This window comes from Nycticebus coucang, chromosome 1 (assembly GCF_027406575.1).
Source record: "Nycticebus coucang isolate mNycCou1 chromosome 1, mNycCou1.pri, whole genome shotgun sequence".
Taxonomy (NCBI): Eukaryota; Metazoa; Chordata; class Mammalia; order Primates; family Lorisidae; genus Nycticebus; species Nycticebus coucang.
In genome coordinates this window covers 189,188,882-189,209,719 of record NC_069780.1, presented here as the reverse complement: position 1 = coordinate 189,209,719, position 20,838 = coordinate 189,188,882, and the positions used below count along the sequence as shown (strand labels likewise).

General features: G+C 43.4%; 1 protein-coding gene across 2 annotated transcripts in view; it reads right to left on the bottom strand.

The window, feature by feature from the left end:
• Positions 1-20,838, bottom strand: part of SEMA5A (semaphorin 5A) — a 475,532-nt gene that overhangs the window by 79,791 nt on the left and 374,903 nt on the right. For both annotated transcript variants that reach the window (XM_053593046.1, XM_053593055.1), the window contains exons 12-13: positions 20,072-20,279; positions 4,969-5,086 (exon numbers count right to left, since the gene is read on the bottom strand). In XM_053593046.1, coding sequence (XP_053449021.1) covers positions 4,969-5,086; positions 20,072-20,279 — 326 coding nt within the window. The remainder of the gene's footprint in view (positions 1-4,968; positions 5,087-20,071; positions 20,280-20,838) is intronic.

Sequence of the window (20,838 nt, the reverse complement as noted above, 5' to 3'; positions counted from 1 at the left end):
TCAGATTGGAAAACAGATTCAGCTGGAATAAGCAAATTTCTCAAAGTCGCTCTCATTGTAAAATCCCAAGAATCCGTCCAAATAAGCTGAGTCCTGACCCTGTGATCTCAGCCACTTTATTCTGCAATGTGATTCCTAGATCCTTCTTGGGTGAGAGTCTTAAAGAAAGTTCCATATAATTTTGCTTCTAACCATGTCATAGCAAATGTTCCTTCAATTGCTAGCCGTTATTGCCGTTCCAATTGCTAGCTACGGAAGGTCCAATTTTTATGAACAAGCATCATTCATAAGTCTAAGCGTCACGGTTAATTTATTAATTCTCGACTCATTCAGGACGTAGAGGCACTTGGTGAGTTGAGAGGTCCCTGGAGCACATCTTTAGATCTTTACTTGACTCCAGCCTTTATGCTTGTCTGAGTACAGTGAAGGTTTTTTGTTTTTTCCTATTCAGGTATTTGTTCAGAAGTTAAAATATCACCCTTTATTTATTTCCAAATTTCATGTACTTTTTGCCAGAGACTGTAACAAAACAGGATGTTGAATACAATTCTCAGGAAGGCTTGTCCATGTTTTTACATCAACTTAATTAATATCACCCTTCACCTTAATTCTATAAATGAATTACAAAGCGAGACAGCATCTCCAAAGAGTTGGGTGTTGTGCGGCCTCTAGCCGGAGGGTTAAGTAGTGGTGATCTTTATTTAACGTCTCTGAGTCCCAGGCTTTTCATCCATGAAATAGAAGCAATAAGGCAATGATGGGGTCACTATGACATTCAGTGAGGTAATCCACTGAAAGCTGAGCACATGGTCTACATACATAATCCAACCTTTGCCCCTTTGTTCCCTCCTAGGGTATTTTCAATTACAACGTTCAGAGACAGTGTCTCAGCAGCTCATCATCAGCATCGTCAGGGGCGAGGGGTCACTGGTCCACCTGTTGGCCACGGCTTTATGAAGATGTCTAGAGCTGGGGATGGCATTATCCTATAGATTAGGAATAATGTTAGAAATGTTGGATTTGAATCCCGCTTTCTTTCACAGTGCAATTTTAGAACCTTGAATAAACCCTTTAGACTCCAATCTAAATGAAGGCTTTATACTTTATTTATATTTATAATGCAAATGTCCTCTTTCATTCTAAAAAGCTAGTTATACACTTGCCCTGAGAAGAGAAGAATCCTGTTATTGAGAGACCCTTAGGTATAAATTTGATCTATGCTATTTTGTAGCTATCACACAATGCATTTTGGAATAGGGATTCGCTTTAGGATGTGGTATCCTGGCAACCAGGTACCCACCAGGGATATGAATGGCATTCATGCATAAATAAAGCCCAAGTAGATTCTTAAGACTATGCTACCCTTGCTAAACAAAATTACAAATTATGCAGGACATAAATATATATTATTATGACTGGTTTAGATATGCCAATTTAGAGCTTCCTCAAGCACTTCAAAATCTCTTAAACTGAGAGCACTGTTTTCAATTACAATTTTGTAAGCAAACAGAATGTTAATCAATATGTCAGTAAACTCCTGCCCTGTCTTCTGGACTATGGAAAACCATAAACATTATTAAATAGAAACCTTTTCATGGAAAATAAGTCTACTTTATGTCCCTAATCCCTGGAAAGATTTATTGGGGTCTCATTTCCAATTCAGACTCTCTGGGAAGCAGAGGGGTCTAAAGCCACTGCTATGGCTTGACTGTGTCCCCCCAAAATTCAGGTCTTGGCAATGTGATAGTATTAAGCAGTGGGACCTTCACTAAGTGATTAGACCACGAGGGATCCTCCCTCTGGAATGGGTCCAGGGGCTGCAGGGAGGGAGTGGGTCTCTCTTGCCTTTCCACTTTCTTTCATTTTGAAGATGCATCTAGGCAGTCTTCACAAGACCAAAGGCTAGTGCCTCAATCCTTCTAAACCACCTCCAGAACCATGAGAAATAAATGTCTGTTACTTTTAAGTTATGCAGCCTCACCTGGTCTGTTACAAGAGCACAAAAGGTCTAAGACAGCCATGAGTCTCAGGCACTGAGTGAGGTTTAACTGAACACTAACTCTAGGGAACTCAGTTGTGCCAGGCCATTGGCCCAACGTTTGTGAAGATTTACACGCTAAGGTCACACAAGAGGGTCTGGGGTCAGCTCATCATTTACAACAATCCTCTACCTCTTAGTGAGCTCAAAGAAACAGAATTGCCTCTTGAACTTTTATGCAACTTGCAATTTTACATGGGATATGAGATGCTTGTTCTCATTAAAAAAATCCCTCAGCTTACAAAACTTAATTTTTGGATAGAGATATACTTCTTTATACAAATGTACGTAGATGTAGGTAAAGACATAGAAGTATTAATTCATCCTTAGATCCTTTGTTTCACCTCTGAAAGCAGCTAGCATTTTGAAATCTATGGCAGAAGATTTTTTTTTTTGCAGTTTTTGGCCGGGGCTGGGTTTGAACCCGTCCCTCAGGCATATGGGGTCGGTGTCCTACTCCTTTGAGCCACAGGCGCTGGCCAATTTTTTTCTTTTTCTTAACACATAAAGCAGTGGTGCACTCTACAGCCAATAGTTTATCAGAAATGATGCTATACGGCACATTTGACCAAGAAAATTAAGCCTTTCTTCTATTTCAGGAAAAAGAAAATGAAACATAACAAGGAAGCAAATTACATTTTTAGCAGTTTTCAAAAATGTCTAAGTTAAGACTGCTCTGTCTTAATGCCAATAACTGTCATCTGGCTCATCTCTCTCTAAGAAATAGATTTTTAGAAAGAGATATATAATTAAAGTACTGGATAATATAATATTTTCCATTTTCTATATAATATCTTCATAAATCAGAAAAATATGTGGTTTCCTTTCCTGAGTTTTGCTCAAAATGGCATAACTTATCTTCTTTCGCTGGCTTCACTGCATATTCCTAACTTATCAAAAGTATATCTTGATAAGTGAGGAAAATACTTTGGGTGATGAGAAAGGGAGGGTTTTGCGAGATGAAGCCACCTTTTATCAGAAGAATAGACCTTGCTATTTGTGTTTTACTGACAAGATCCAGGAATCACATCTCAGCCGTATTTTTAAAGCAAAGGTGGTGGAGGGGGAGGCCCAGCACCAGGGCCGGTCCCCATTGCCCTCGGACCCTATCTGAGTTCTAACAGAAACTCTCCCATCAGGAGTAGGAAACAACTTTAGTGACAAACTTCTCATCACTTCTTAAAACATGGGATGCCTTCATTTTTTTTTCTTGTAGAAATATTCAAGACATATTTTGTATGTAACAAATAGTTGAGTGACATAATTAGCATCTGTCAGATAGACACTAAAGCAGCTCTGGGTCCTAGATGATGACCTCATTGCTTGAGAGGAACAGCTATTCTCTCTCTCTTTATTTTGTTTTTATCATTTAAAACACAAGTTCAAAGACCTCCAAAGAAGATGTGCTGATTCTTCCCAAGTGCACACGTGTACTTTGGAGCTACATTTCATTTTATTTTAATTAATTATTTATTTATTTTATTTTTTAAATTAAATCATAGCTATGTATATTAATGCAATCAATATTTTCATCAAACTGGTTAACATAGTCTTCACAGCATCGTCTTGGGTGTTGTGTTAAGACTACATTTCAGATACTGCACAGCATGTTTGATCAAGCTGCAAAGAATTCTATGTGAACCCCTCCATGCTCTTACGGTGCTATTGAGAAATGAGAAGAGACTTAGCACAAACAATGCCATTTTTCTGGTCATTACAAAACCAAAGAACATTACCAAGAAAACTCCGCAGGAAGGTTTGCTTCTAAAATCATAGATCTGAAGTTATAGAACCCAAAGCACTAACAGTGGACTGTACAGGGAAGATTTCCAGAGCCTGAACGTGATGGTGTGGGTGTCTCGGCAGCCAAGAGCCCTGGATCTTGCGCTAATGCGGGAAGAACAACCCTGGCTTGAGTGGTCCCCGCCTTCCTCATGTCACTCAGTCTGGTCCTCCCACTTGTAAATTGGAGGATCTGCATGTTGTAGATAAGGGAGGAGCAGGCTCCTTGCTGGGAGGCAGACTGATGATTGAGATGCCTCAGGCAGAAACCACAAGGTCTGCACAGGACTGAGCTGCCACACACCCCACGCCCTGCCCTGAGATGAGTTGGGACTGACTGGCAGGCATCAGCCAACAGCAACATGACTTCAATTTTTTCAGTCATGTGGAAGTTCCCACCTGCTGCTGACACTCTGTGTGAACAAAGGCTACTGGATGAAGGATTCTAAAGACAAAAAAAAAAAAAACAGAAAAGCCACAATAACAAAAACAAAGCAAAAAAAAAAAAAAAAAAATCCCCCAACTGACAAGCAAGGAGCAAGGATTCAAAAACATAGATTAGCAAAGGAAAGTGTGGAATCTGCTTTTCTTGGATCCAGAGTCTGGCTCTAAAAACAGTCAATTTTCTCCACCCCACACAGGGTTCAGTGTGGGAAGACACACCAGGGTGCGTCTCTCAGACCTTCCATGACCCCCAGCAGGCTCTGCACGTCTGCCCCACGGGGGTCAGAGTCTTATCCTTTAGTTCATTCTTTTCAAATCTTCCCTTACGTGGGCTTCTGGAATTACAGTTCCCATAGGAAATTTATGGTTGTGGAAGTTCCTATTTTATTAGTGCTATGAGGGGCAAAATAGTCCACACCAAACTCTTGGGGGGAAATAATCCAAGAATAAAACAGAGACAGGGAACGGCATTAACAACCCAGCACTGTTTTCTCTTAAGACACATTTCTCTCCAAAGTCTATAACAGCAACTGGGGTGGCCCTCATGGGAACTAAGAATCAAATGCATTTAGAAAACACAGTCTAGGTTGAAAAGAAACGTTCTCATCTGAAAAGGCGCAGGCACCAGAGCAGTCTGGGCGAGGGGGGCCGGGAGGGCAGGGCTCCCTCGGGCACAGTGCGGAGGGGAGGCGGCGTGCACTCACCGGACATACAGCGATGCTCTGCTCCCACTGCGTCATGCTCAGGCTGTCCTCCAAACTCGAGCACGTCTTCCTCACCAGGTCCCAGCCGCAGTAAGGGTCCTGGGCCCCAATGCAGGCGCTGCAAACACACACCAAAGGGTCAACAGAAAGGCAGCCTTACCTAGTAAGAGAGATGGCAGCCACAGCAAGCCTGTCCTTCAGGGTGGGCAGGGGAGCCTGCTATGAGAACCAGGGCAGTGAACACAGCATTTATTTAGTTTGTATGCTAGAGAACATAGCTCCCTGCATGCACCAGTAAGGATCTGATTCAAATGCAATCATTCTGGTAGGTATTTTGAAAACTCTTTATTTTATCTAACATACAGGACAGATGACTAAATGAGCCAACATAAACATTTTGGTGTTATCAATAGAGCTAAAGTCAGAATTTTTTGAAGAGCTCACAAATAATTGTTATTACCAACACCACCATCAGCCCCTTAATCACTTGTTGAACATCTCCTGTGGTATTAACTAAGATGCAAGCCATCGTATCATTTATCAAGCAGTTCACCAGGCAGGTTCTAGTATTTTCACTTCATTGACCATCATCATTCACTTCATTGACCATCATCGTCATCATCATCATCCCCATCATCACCAATTTACTGATGAAAAGATTAAGTCACAGGAAATTTGAGAAACTGGCCTAAAGATAATCAGGTACATGTAAAACCTTTTGATGGGTAAGTTAGTTCAAGTCCAATAAAATAGGAACATCTTCCTTTTGTGTATTGGAACTTAAAAATACATTAAAATTTTCAATAGTCATTTCATATATTTGTGCTTATCATATCCAACAGTTATGTCAGACGTATTATAGAGGGGGGACATTTTATTTTAGCTTTGCCTACATGAAAGCGCTCAAATATAACATGAGCATTTTTAGATGAAGTCCCTGCAACCTCAGGAGAATTCTTTGATAGGTGACCGCATACACATGCTATGCCCCTTTTAGTCAGCAATTCAAAGAGACAGATATAAAGGATGAGGTGAAAGCCTTTCTTTCCCAATAGTGGGTAATGTTATAGTAGCTTATCGATTCTGGAGATGTTATCTCCATACATATAAGCATGCTTGTGGGTGTGGGAACACACACACACACACACACACACACATATGCAGGAGAAGCTCTGTAAGTTGACTACTCAAGGGACTCTAACAACCTGGTCAACATAAAGACCTAGTTCTACTGTACTGACAACGTACACATGGTACACATCGAAAGGTTCTGATCTATGAAAATTAGGTCAACTTAAGGAGGTGGTCAGTGTAGGTGGAGGCCAACTATGGAGGTTCTCCTGTTTATACATATTCTGTGTGTGGTTGTTTGTATGTAATTGTATGACTGATACCATTACATATCACCTATGACTGGAATACATGCAAATGTGATTGTACAGAGTACACACTGCTTCACATTTCCTTTCTATACTTAATAGTCCACAATTGGAGGCACTACTCTTCTCTATAAATAAGGTCTACCTTATTTTTTTTTATTCACCCAATTTATTATTAACAAATGAATCATCATCTACACTTCAATGTATATAAGGTAAACATTTATCTTTATAGTAGAATGACATCAACTCACTCTTTGATATAAAGCATCAATTATGTTTAAATTTAAAACCCCCAAGGTTAGTACAGTGTAAAGTCCGATAGGCTAATGCCACTGGCCTTGTTTCTTTTTTTTCATTTTTTTTTTTTTTTTTTTTTTTTATTGTTGGGGATTCATTGAGGGTACAAAGAACCAGGTTACACTGATTGTGTTTGTTAGGTAAAGTATCTTATTCTTTAGGTATATAATGTTCCATTTTCTTGATGTACCAACATTTATTTAAATTTCTTCTTTAAAGGCAATGTGCAATGCTTATTTTTGCATAGGTTTTCTACATGATAAACTGTAAGTGGAATAATGAGTTAAAAGTTATGGATATTATTGACTCCACCAGTTCACACTAGATGCTATCATTGCTACCATTTTTGTATTTTTTAACATGCACCTGAAAAAACAGAATTTACTAGTCAATTTCTCCTTTCCTCCCTGGTCTTTCTCTTTCTTCTCCTTCCCTGCCTCCTTCCTTCCTTCCTTCCCTTTCCTCCCTTCCTTCCTTCCTTCCCTTTCCTCCCTTCCTTCCTTCCTGCCTGCGCCTGCCTGCCTTCCCTTTCCTTCCTTCCTTCCCTTTCCTTCCTTCCTGCCTTCCCTTTCCTTCCTTCCTCCCTTCCTTCCCTGCCTTCCCTTTCCTTCCTTCCTTCCCTGCCTTCCCTTTCCTTCCTTCCTTCCTTCCCTGCCTTCCCTTTCCTTCATTCCTGCCTTCCCTTTCCTTCCTTCCCTGCCTTCCCTTTCCTTCCTTCCTGCCTTCCCTTTCCTTCCTTCCTTCCCTGCCTTCCCTTTCCTTCCTTCCTTCCTTCCCTGCTTTCCCTTTCCTTCCTTCCTTCCCTTTCCTTCCTTCCCTTTCCTTCCTTCCTTCCTTCCCTGCCTTCCCTTTCCTTCCTTCCTTCCCTGCCTTCCCTTTCCTTCCTTCTTGCCTTCCCTTTCCTTCCTTCCTTCCTTCCCTGCCTTCCCTTTCCTTCCTTCCCTTTCCTTCCTTCCCTGCCTTCCCTTTCCTTCCTTCCTTCCTTCCCTGCCTTCCCTTTCCTTCCTTCCTGCCTTCCCTGCCTTCCCTTTCCTTCCTTCCCTGCCTTCCCTTTCCTTCCTTCCTTCCTTCCCTGCCTTCCCTTTCCTTCCTGCCCTTTCCTTCCTTCCTGCCTTCCCTGCCTTCCCTTTCCTTCCTTCCTGCCATCCCTTTCCTTCCTTCCTTCCTTCCCTGCCTTCCCTTTCCTTCCTTCCCTTTCCTTCCTTCCCTGCCTTCCCTTTCCTTCCTTCCTTCCTTCCCTGCCTTCCCTTTCTTTCCTTCCTTTTCCTTCCTTCCTTCCCTGCCTTCCCTTTCCTTCCTTCCTTCCCTGCCTTCCCTTTCTTTCCTTCCTTCCCTTTCCTTCCTTCCTTCCTGCCTTCCCTTTCTTTCCTTCCTTCCCTTTCCTTCCTTCCTTCTTTCCTTCCTTCCCTTTCCTTCCTTCCTGCCTTCCCTTTCCTTCCTTCCTTCCCTTTCCTTCCTTCCTTCCCTGCCTTCCCTTTCCATCCTTCCTTCCTTCCTGCCTTCCCTTTCCTTCCTTCCTTCTTTCCTTCCTTCCTTCCCTGCCTTCCCTTTCCTTCCTTCCTTCCCTTTCCTTCCTTCCTTCCCTTTCCTTCCTTCCCTTTCCTTCCTTCCTTCCCTTCCTTTTCCTTCCTTCTTTCCTTCCCTTTCCTTCCTTCCTTCCTGCCTTCCCTTTCCTTCCTTCCTTCCTTCCTTCTTTCCTTCCTTCCTTCCCTCCCTTTCCTTCCTGCCTTCCCTTTCCTTCCTTCCTTCCCTTTCCTTCCCTTTCCTTCCTTCCTGCCTTCCCTTTCCTTCCTTCCCTCCCTCCCTTTCCGTCCTGCCTTCCCTTTCCTTCCTTCCTTCCCCTTCCTTCCTTCCTTCCTTCCTTCCTTCCTTCCTTCCTTCCTTCCTTCCTTCCTTTCCTTCCTTCCTTCCTGCCTGCCTTCCCTTTCCTTCCTGCCTTCCCCTTCCTTCCTTCCTTCATCTTCCTTCCTTCCTTCCTTCCTTCCTTGCTTCCTTCCTTCCTTTCTTCCTTCCTTCCTTCCATTTTAGTTTAGAGATAGGATCTCATTCTGTTACCCAGGTGGGAGCACTGTGGCATGATCATAGCTCACTGCAACCTTAAACTCATGGACTAAAGTGGTCCTCTTGCCTCAGCCTCCTGAGTTGTTGGACAACAGGTGCATGCCACCACTCCTGGCTATCCTTATTTCTGTAGAGATGGGGTCTTGTTATATTGCCCAGGCTGGTCTTGAACTCCTGACCTCCAGTGATCCACCCATTTCAGCCCTATTTTTGCCTGGATCTGTGCCTTTCAGTTGTGGGTTAGATTGCAACTTAGCGTGACTGTGTGCATCTTTTATCATTTGTATTTCTTTTGTGTAAACCTCCCATATATGTCCAATTCCGGCTTTGGTACCTTTTATGGGCCATTGGTTTTTTTATAAGATCATTAGAAGGGGATATTTTTGTATTAAAATTTAGCCCATTGCTCTTATGTCTCACCCTCTTATAATAGAAACTTCTCTGAAGATGAAAGATGAATGGCCAACAAACACATGAAAAAACGCTCTTCATCTCTAATCATCAGAGAAACGCAAATCAAAACCACTTTGAGATATCACCTAACTCCAGTGCGATTACCCCACCTCACGAAGTTGCAGATCTGCAGGTGCTGGTGTGGATGTGGAAAGAGGGGAACTCTTCTACTCTGCTGGTGAGTTTGCAAACTAATACAAACTTTATGGAAAGCAATATGGAGGATTCTTAAACAACTAAAAATCAAGCTTCCAGTTAATCCTGCAATTCCATTACTAGGTATCTACCTGGAAGAACAAAAATTATTTATAACAAAGACATGTGCACCAGAATGTTTATTGCAGCTCAATTCACAATTGCCAACTTGCAGAAGCCCCCCAAAGTGCCCATCAACCCATGAATGAATTAACAAACTGTGGTCTATGTATACCATGGAGTACTATTCAGCCATAAGAAAAGATGGAAACTTTACGTCTTTTATGTTTCCCTAGAGTTGAAATACATTCTTCTTAGTAAAGTATCTAAAGAATGGGAAAAAAGTATCCAATGTACTCAATACTAATATGAAACTAATATGTAGACAACTACATGCCCACAGGAATGATGAAATATAAATTTAGTCCAGAAAGGAAGAGAGGAGAGGAGGAAGAAGGAAGGAGAGTGGGGGGAGAGGAGAGAGAGGAAAGGGAAGAGGAGGGAGGGCATTTGGCGGGATCTCCCCTAATGTGCACAATGTGAAGGGGTTCAGCAAGCCCCTCGGGTGAAGGGCTCAACTACAACTTGAACCTTATGCTATAATTGAAAACAATGTAACCTGAAAATTTGTGCCATCATATTAATTTGAAATAAAATATAGCCCAGTATGAGTAATATTTTTCTTGTTTGACATTAAATCCTTTTTGAAACACAGCTGTGTTATAAAATTTTATGCAGCAAAAATTGTAAATATTTGCCTTTCTACCATTTAGATTTTATGCCATGTTAAGAAAGATCTTTCCTACTTAAAGATTGTAGAAGCATTTACACTGATTTCTACCAATTCTCTTACCATATTTTTTCATTGGCCTCCCTACCGTGGCTCTATTTGAAATGCATTTTCATAACTCTCCTTTTTTTCTCTTTCTCAAAAAAATTTTGAAAGTCATTTGTGCATAAGTGTTTTAAAATCTAAACTTCTCAGACTTCACACTAACACAGACCCAAGTGTCAGGGGTAAGAATGAGGGAAGTGGGTACACTTTCTTTTTCCTTTTTCTATTAAATTCAGAAGACACCTTTTACAAATGCAAGTTTACAAGAGAGTGAGCATCAGCTTTTTAAAATCTCTAGTTTGGGGAAATATAATTTCTAATAATTTACTATTTTAAATAGAAATTCCTTTCAATAATCACTTCCATTGAATGGAATTTGACTTGTATTTCTATTAGACAAAACACATACAACATTTCTCCATTTTCAGACATACAATTGATTTTCTTTTTGGCAGGGAATAGGGAAGATGAAAATGAACTATCACAATGACTGAGTAAGCCAGTAAAAAGTGCACATTTTTGTATCTACTAAGTAAGGTCGGAGGTTGGCCAGCTCTTCCTGAGTGACTTTGCATATGCAGCATTGTTCTGTATAATAACACCCAGGAGTTTCTGAAAACGTGGAGACAGTTCATGTGGACTTATGAGACAGACTGGATGAGGGGGGCACTCAGGGCCCTTCTGTTTCCTGCAGCAAACTCTCCTGGATGTCCCTGTCTGACTGAGCTAGCCAGAGGCACACACTCATGTTTGTGGCTCCTCTGGTGACCCCAGAGAGTAATTTCTTACTGATGAAATGACACGGAGAGCATCATAGATCTGAATTCTCTGTATCTGACCCATTTTCACTTTGGTGGCTCAAAGCTCCATGTGAGAGAATCATTCCAAAGGCCTGACTTCCTTTTCATGTTTCTTATTAAGCAACCTGGTCATTAGGTAAAATTAAATTTCCAAATAAGTAAAAATTCCACAAACTCTGTTACTTTACTCTAGGCTCCCCCTGCAAAGCTACCTGGAGACCTAAAACAATGGCACAGTGTTAGAGGGAAGTATTTTAAGCTGTTTTAAATGAAAAGCTGCCTGTAATAACATCTCTTCTTTCCCATAATGCCAGTGGTTCTGAATGTTCTTAACATTCCACTTATCCCGTAAAATATTAAAGCTTCTACACAAAGACAAATGCCTATTCAATAAAGATACCATGTATATACACATACAATTTTCTCATGCAAAATACTTTATACCACGGGCAAAATTAATGGAAACTCCACCTTTATTTTATATTATACCCTAAGAAACATGATTATCACATGCTATTCTTTTTGGATGTTGCATCTCCTAATGACACTATGTATTAAATCCTGGGTTTGTAATCAAGCAGTTATGAAAAGTGGCTTTTCTTAATTCCACTTTCAATATTTCTTTTTGAGACAGAGTGTGTGTGGCCTCTTCCAGCGCCTGCATCTCAGCCGCTCTTGTCTGGATAGATACACGTTCATGTGAGAAAGAGAAACACTGAACGTCTACCCACGGAGGCTCCACTGACTGCTGAGGTCACGCTGACATCACTAACCAAATGTCTACCCACGGAGGCACCACTGACTGCTGAGGTCACGCTGACATCACTCACAGAATGTCTACCCACAGAGGCTCCACTGACTGCCGAGGTCACACTGACATCACTCACAGAATGTCTACCCACAGAGGCTCCACTGACTGCCAAGGTCACGCTGACATCACTCACGGAACATCTACCCACAGAGGCTCCACTGACTGCTGAGGTCACACTCACATCACTCACCAAATGTCTACCCACAGAGGCTCCACTGACTGCCGAGGTCGCGCTGACATCACTCACCGAATGTCTACCCACGGAGGCTCCACTGACTGCTGAGGTCGCGCTGACATCACTCACCGAACGTCTACCCACGGAGGCTCCACTGACTGCCGAGGTCACGCTGACATCACTCACCGAACATCTACCCACAGAGGCTCCACTGACTGCTGAGGTCACACTCACATCACTCACCAAATGTCTACCCACGGAGGCTCCACTGACTGCCGAGGTCACGCTGACATCACTCACAAATGTCTACACAGGGAGGCTCCACTGACTGCCAAGGTCCTGCTGACATCACTCACAAATGTCTACACAGGGAGGCTCCACTGACTGCCAAGGTCCTGCTGACATCACTCACAAATGTCTACACAGGGAGGCTCCACTGACTGCCGAGGTCCTGCTGACATCACTCACAAATGTCTACACAGGGAGGCTCCACTGACTGCCGAGGTCACGCTGACATCACTCACAAATGTCTACACAGGGAGGCTCCACTGACTGCCGAGGTCCTGCTGACATCTCTCACCGAGCATACAATATGCTCATGGCAGGGTCTCAACAACCATCTGTAACTCATTTGCCCAGACAGACAAGAGTCAGGTGAATGACGTAATGCAAAGAGCAGGATCCGGCCCAACGGGCCCAGTGCATGTCCGAGGCTGTGAGGGTGCCGAAAGGCAGAGCAGCAAAGTCGTGGCAGGTCAGTTTGCTTCATTTTGGCCAGAGGCAAGTGAGGCAAAGCTGGGCAGAGGGCAAGCCACACGGGGAGGAGCAGTTTGCTTTTTATCTTTTCTGTTAATTTATGCATTTTTGATTTTGACTTACATCTAGGACAGAAGGAGATTTTGAAGCTCAGCTTTCAACATAGTGTGCAGTGAGTCAAAAAGACTGTTCACAGGCACGGCCGCTCAGAAGGACCTGCAGGCCTGACTGTAATACTCAAGACCGTCTTAGATTAAGTTCCTACAGACACACTGCATAACCTCTCTTGGTCTCTGGTTGCCCACTAATATGGACCACACAGCCACGGAAAGATATTCAGAGAAGCTAAGGGATTGATTCACTCATACTGCATGCTCCAAGCAAAAGGCTGATCCCAAGCCCAGCCTCTTCCCATGTGAGAGCTGTCCAGCGGACAGATGGGAATTCACTGGACTATGCGGTGCTTAAAAACATCTCAGGGTTTGCACAGGCACCTCTGCTTGGGGCACCTCTGGTGCCAGGCCCTGGTGCAGGAGAACTGTCTCAGCCCATGCTTTCCCATGAAGTTCTTCACAGAGCTTGAAATCTGGGAGGTTAAACACAGGAGGCCTGTGAGTAGCTGTTAAATAATGAAACGTTTCCATATGAGCTGTTTTAGTTGTGATTCTCAACTGAAGTCCAAGAGGCTGGTAACTGTTCAAAAGACAGATTTCCATTCAGTGTCTGAAAATAAATTTGTTCAGGAAAGCAAATGGTTTCCTGTGTGGACACTTCCCACCCTGCCTGGGGTTAGGGCTGTCACCTTCTAACAGCACTGGAAGACAGCAGCATCTCTCCAGGGTCTCCCCCTGGAGACCCCTCACTCTGTGTGCTCGTCCCAGTCCTAAGGAGCATCCTGGAGCATGTATTTCCAATGGTTCCTCTTTTTGGTATTTAAATGTTATGATAATGGTGACATAATGCTGCCACACTGTCTTCAGCTACTGTCACACAACACAGATGTCCTCACAGTCATCATACAGGGGCTTCAGAATAACCCACCGAGACAACAGTCCATTCAATGGATGTATCATAACTGGTAATTAATTCCTTTGCTACTGGAAATGGACAGTTAGAATTCTGGTTAAGACTCAGATACAACCTCAGATGTGCTCACCTGGATGGGCACAGCAGGTGAGAAGCCTGGGTCCTAGTGTGGGACAGGATCAGAATTTAACAACACATGGGTTTTGGAATAAAGTCTAGGGTAACTCCAACAACCGTTGGCTCCGTTCTGCAATATTCAGGAGATTTTATTCATGGGAGAATTTCTTCTTAGACTCTGAGCCCCGTGAGCTTTGAATCTGGGATGCCTCATGTGTTACCCTACACTCAGGCCCTGGCTTGGTGTCTGGCATGCAATAGATTCAGTACATTTACTATGCAGGGATCAACGAAGGAAAATTCACAGTCTTTAGAGGCGAAACCAAAGCCAATGCAAACAAAAACTCAAGACATTGAGATTTAGAAAATATTAAATTCATTTTTAGGGGAGAATGTTTACTTTGTAAAAAGGATACATATAAAAGTTTCCTCTTGAGTGTTTATATGATTAATAACACAATGGCTGAAACTGTCTTGCTGGGGACCACGTGGGGACCATGCACTTGCTCTCTACCCACTGTAAGCTTTTCCCATTGGCCAGATGCTGTCTCTGAAGATTATTTAATTAATTGTGGTGCCAACTATTAATTCCACCTTTTAAAACTTTGCCCTTTAAAACAATAAATGTCCTGTAGTAATTTAATCTCTGTACTACTTTTCTTAATGATTTGTGTGTTTTTAAATAATAGTATTATCACAGGCTAACAGAGTTAAGAATGGCCAGAAGCAACTGTCTCAAATGGAGCCAATCTTTTTCTTATTAGCCCCATCTTTCTCTCTAGTTTTATAAAGCACAATTTGAAAGGTGTAGCTCTTTTGTTTTGTATCTAGGCTATGATTCTGCCTGTTCCTAGCTTTTCTACTCTCTCCAATTTGTTCATGAAGCAAAACTAAAACAAAACAAACACCCAAGATCCAAGGGTTTCCTTTTTTTTGCTACTGTTTTACATTACTATGATTTTCTACAAGGGGAGTATTAATTTTTAATAAGAATTATATGTTCCTTGTCCGGTTTAAAGTAAAAAGGCAGAGAAAGGGGAAGGTCCATTTGTTGATTCAGCAAGCATTTCCTGAGCCTGTCTTGCACTGGGCACCACACTGGGGCCACGGAGAACAGGGAAACAGACACAGCCGCCCCGCTGTGGGGAGCTCATCTTCCCACAGCCTGAAGGAAGCTGGGGCTCGGAGGTGACACTTGGAATTCGAGTTTCTGTTCTGTAACTGAAGATTGTTTGCACATTCTCCCTCCAATTCAGATCAATCCTTCATATATAAATGTTGACTCTATAATCTGATAGGTTTATCTTATCTAATGAATTATGATAAATGTCAAATAAAAATATGAAGACTACCTGAATAAATATCCAAAGAATAGAACACTGTACGATATTCAGAAAACATTAGGGTATCAAGTTAATTGGTGTAACTTAATAATAATAAATTTAATAGCAATTTTATAAATTAGTGTATATTTAAAGGACATTCATTCATTCAAAAGGTAGGAAAGTCAGCAAACTACTGCCAACTGGCTAACTCCAGGATGCCACCTGAAAGGCCACGGAAATATAGGGCTGGGGGTGTTCACCCTGGAGACCGTGCATGACTTCACAGAGGCCACAGGGCAGGCTTTCAGCTTTGCTACTGCTGACCTAAGCTTCGGCAGAACACCCCATGGCCCTTCCCACCTTGGAACATGGAAGGATTTCAAGGGCCATACCTCCCGCCTCCCTATGTCCCAGACAGGCTGTCCTGAAAGAGCTGCCCATTGCTTCCCAGGTTCTGATGGAGTTTGAGGCTCTGCCCAACCTTCGCCCCACTCAGGTATAGCTGCAGCTCCAAACTGCTGGGCTGCAGGGCCAGGTCAGCTCCCAGCAGCACAGCACCCTGGCCCTCCTGTCCTCCTGCTGCTTTGCCATCTGGCCCTTTTTGTTTTAGCGTCACCTTATGGGACAGAGGATGTGGGGAGCTGACACCTTTTCTGCTCTTTCTTTCACTGTCTAAGTGATAAGCTTTCTGAATCTGATAGACGATCTTCATATCTTTAGCGGATGAATCTGTCAGCATTCCTGACCCCCAAGCATGCCCATCATACGGTCTGCGGCTGCTCCCACGCTACCTGGAAGAGTTGGGTCATTGCAACGGAGACTGTCTACTTGTGAAGTGTAAAATATTTTCTACCTGGCTCTTTGCAGAGAAAATGAGCTGACCCACTGATTCAATTAGCACACAATCCATAAAATGACTTTAAAAGTCAATGTCAAAAGCCTTCCCATCACCATACTGCCAACCCTTCCATCTCCTAGATTTAGAAGAGCTACAATCAGTTACCACCAGGAGGCCAAAGATACTTCCCTGGGAGGAAGAGAACAAACTGATATTTCGACATGACACAATTAAAGCCAGGGTCCTGTGGTCATTCTTTTCTTGCTGAAACAGTGAGATGAGTTCTTCACCATACTCTAGTTTCCCTCCAAGTAGCAGGTTCTATTGATATTTCCACCAGGTGGGGATTAAGTGAGTGGCTGCTCCAGGCTATCCCTTCTGGTACCTCCCTATGGAGACCTTTTCCCACTTTACAGCCATGTGATGCAATTACAGAGCCTGGACTGAGCCAGGTTCACATCAGGTGGTCCCCAGGTTGAAGTCAGCCCACCAGCCTTCCCGCGTCACACACGGTGCTCCAACCTCAGCTGCCCAGAGTCTTCAAAGCTCAGCAAAGCTTAACTCACTTTATGAAATGTTAGTAAGCCCTAGAGTCAAAAAGGACAAGCTTGAGCGGCAACAGGTGGTCTTGCACTCCACGTTCCTGTAGCCACCATCAATTCAATGAGTTGGCTTTATTCCATTTGCATAATTTTGTCATCCTATTTATTAAGTGGCTATGCCAACAAATGCTAACATTAAAACAAATTTTTAAAAGGTTTTGAGCTTAAACTTGACTAAAATAAAATTTTTAAAATATTGTTCTTATAAAATAACTTTCCACGGAAACACTCTGTTCATTCAGAGTCACAGTGCATGGGTGCTGTGGCCAGTGCGGGCAGGTGCTTTGTCAGAGACCTACAGTCCCAGGATATTCTCAAAAATAAGAGGAGAATGGGGATTCCTCTAGAAAGCTTTAGGGAAATGGCACAAATTCTCCTTCGCATCTGTTTGACCCAGGCTGAGGGCAGGCAGAATAAAGCAGCAGCTAATGGCAAGGGGCCCTGAGCAGCTGTCCGGAGACCTGACCTCTGCCTGCCCAGCTACGAACCTGCTGCCCCATCCATGTGCACACATGGAAAATGCAATCAAGCCAGAGATCCCCGCGGAAATCTGACCAGTGAGTGGACACCCTCCCTGCCAGGGGCAGCACATCAAACCAAAAACACAGCTTGGGCCTTGGGGCCAGAGAGTCTCAGCTCTGGTTGAGTCTAATGTTTCAGAAACCGTGTGACCTTACCTTGGGCAGGCCACTGAAAACCTGAGCTGCTGCTTCCTCATCTGAGCAACAGAGAGGCTGTGCTACTCCACCCTCGGGGCTGACGTACTGAGTCAGGAAAATAAAGATGACATCTGGTACCACGACAGATATGTAAAAGAAAATTTGTGAAATGTGCAATTTTTATACTATATAAACATTTTACTAGATGCCATTATGTATTGCCTATGAAAAACAGATACTGAAGAAATGAAAAACGTAAATGTGATTTTTGAAGGCAACAGGAAATGGAATTAATTTCATTAAGTAATTTTATCTTATTAAATGTTTAATTAAATATTTTAATTAATTAATTATGATCAATTCAATCTTTTTAGATACCTTAAAATTTATTTGTAAAATTGATTTCTCAATAATAAATATAACTGCTGATAGTCTATTGTGGAAATTTGGCGAAGAAATTAGCACCCAGTGGTTATCCAATCATTGTCCTCTTTCTACGAGGCGTACGTCTTTAAGCATAATTCCAGAAAATTAAAATCACTTCTGTCTTTCTTTGTAATTCACTAAAAAGAAAAACTGGTCATACAGATATTCGGTTTTTAAAAGCAGATTCTTTTCTGCAGGGAGTGTTAAGCATGGAGGCTTTCCCATCCTCCTATAGGAGAAGGATGGTAGAGCAAAACATTGGAAAGAATTCAGAGGAACATGTGGGTAGAAATTTTTAGATTTTCTCCATTGCAATGGAATATCAAAGGGCCAAACACAAACTAAGCCCCTCTGAGTTTGGGCACACAGAAGACCACAGTCTGTGGTTGACAATGAGGTTATAATCTCTTGCTGTCCTCCTCTGAGCAGGTGGACGGGTGAACAGCAGGGAGATTCAGCTCAGATGTAAATGTAAACCTCTCTCCTCTCGGGCTCCCGATGATGGCAGACAAGAGGGCTTGTTCTCCTTGAAAGAAAAGGGAAGCTGTGAACTCCTCGGGGGCCTCTGTGCCTGGTGGCACTGTCTCCTGGGGATTCATGATGGGGCCAGGTGCAGCGGCGTGAGGCAGGCAGGCTACACCAGGCCTCTCTTCCCTGACCCGATGCAGGCTGAGTTTCCTAAGTCACACATGTGAGGGGTGGAGCTTCTGTAACTCGGACTCAGTGAAGCAGGGAACAGTGAAAAGGCTGAATCCCTGCAGGCTCTGCAAGCCACAAGCTCCCATTCTGGCACCAGAAACCCTCTGGACAGGCCAGCCTGAGTCCTCCCGCATGCTGCCTTGAGTCATCCCCAAGAAGTCATCTGTAGAAGTCAGAGTTTACTGGCCTGTGCCCTCCCACACGCATTCCCACTGTGACATCCTATTGGCTAGACCTCAGCCCTCCCTTGTCCACCACTGGACGATCAGTGACTCAGTAACTGCAGGGAACACAAACCAGAACAATTTCCACAGCCATTGGTGAGATTTAGGAAGCAGACACATGTAAAAGATGGTTGCTAGTAAATGCCACTGTCTATTACTAACGTTCACAACAGCACTATTATTAGCTGGGAAGTTCCTAACAACATTTTCCAAATTTCTCTCATACCAAAGGAGGCATTTTATTATACATTTCATTTTTTAGAATCATCTCAGACGGTATATTGTGGTGATTACACATAAAACTTTTTTTTTCCCTAAGAATACCAACTTTGCAGAGTGCTTTTCATTTTACACTCTCCATATCCAATTTGATTCTACAGCAATTCACGTGTGTCAGGTGAGAAGGGGAATTCAGAAGTGTTAAAAGTCACTGGCTAGCACCAAGAAATACCAAGAACAGGACTGTACCATGAACTCCAGCTTCTGAATTCCAAAGTGGACATCAGGCGCCTCATTTAGAGAAATAGTGGTCTATGTATGATAAGTATCTGTGAGTGAATTGTCAAAAGGACCATTTCTACACCAAATCTGCAATTATGCACTATTGTAGGGAGTTGAACAGGAAGACTGTTCCCTATGAACATTTGAGATCATGATTTTCCCAAGGGCAATCTTTCGTCAGGGGCCAGATTATATATGCAGTTTCCAATATTAGAGTACCTTCCAAGTGTTTGATATATACAGTACTTTTCTGTTTCCTAAGCAAGGGGCTTGTGTGTTTCCAAATTAAACTCCAAACACCACTGTGGTCAATAGTGGACACCCCACAGAAGATGGGACGGCTGGCCCAGAGGTGAGGGAAGGCACGATGGCACTCGGGTCACTTGGGACCACTTGGGGGGCCATTCACAGTTCCCCCTTGCAGCACCCCAAGAAAAGTGCTTCAAGGAGAAGAGTGTGGAAATGCCTGGAAAAGGGGGGTCCTGCAGATCAATGTTCATCACCCCTTCTTTTCAGGGGTTTTTTCAGCATAAAAGCTTTGGCCTAGGTCATAGAATACACATTTTATGATATTTTCTGGGATACTTATACACAAATAAAATAGAAACTAGTGCCAGATTAACATTAATTTAGGAACACCAAATACCACGGTTGTGACCAAGTGTTCTAATGCGCTGAATTATTTCTTATAAACCCTGACAATGGCTTACACAAGTTCAAATGTGGCTCGTCCTCCACCAACTGGTGGTTTATTCTTATCACAGTAAATCAGCCACAGAAATTTGAGTGGTGGGAGGCAGGGAGCTCACAGAAGGAAAGTCCCGAGACCAGTCAGCCGGGGGCATCTGGTGCCCACTGCATGCGCCCTCTGTCTGGGGGCCCCAGCTCACGCCCCAGCGCACTTGTGCCCAGGAACCCTACCTGCGTGTGCGGTGGAACTGGCACCTCTTCAGGGGGATCTTGGCCACGTGCCCCCGCAGGCCCACGAACAGGACGCTCTGGCTGTGGAGGATCTGCAGGCTCCTGACCGGCTCCCTCTGCCCATCTGGAAACAGTTCAATTTCTTCTAGCAAACAGCTGCCTGAGGTCTGATTCAGGGGTGCTCGCACCTTCTTAATGGTGCCATAGTCTGCAAAGGCCAGGGGGAGAGAAGGACATGAGGTCAGCAGGTCTCACGGGCCACTCTGGGTTTGTACAGTGTGCCAAGCATGCAGCTGAGGATGGGTCTCCAGCTAGTGAAGTCACCTCTGCAGCTTTCAAAACTAGGACTCTGGGCTCCACTCCAGACTAATCCCACCAGCGGCTCTGCACATGGAGCCCAGCTACTAGCACTTTCCAAAGCTCTCCAGTGATGCTGTCAGCCAGTGGGGATGAGGACTGATCACCTGCCATCTGCCTCTTCCAGTTTAAAGTCTAGCAGGGGTCCTCAAATTTTTTAAACAGGAGGCCTGTTCACTGTCCCTCAGACCATTGGAGGGCCAGACTATAGTTCCAAAAAAAAAAAAAAACAAAAAACTATGAACAAATTCCTATGCACACTGCACATATCTTATTTTGAAGTAATAAAACAAAATGGGAACAAATACAATCACGCCGCCTCATGTGGCCTGTGGGCCGCAGTTTGAGGACCCCTGGTAGAGGTTGAGGAAGCAAAGAAGTGAGCTCTGTGACGTGTACCTGGGGAGGGG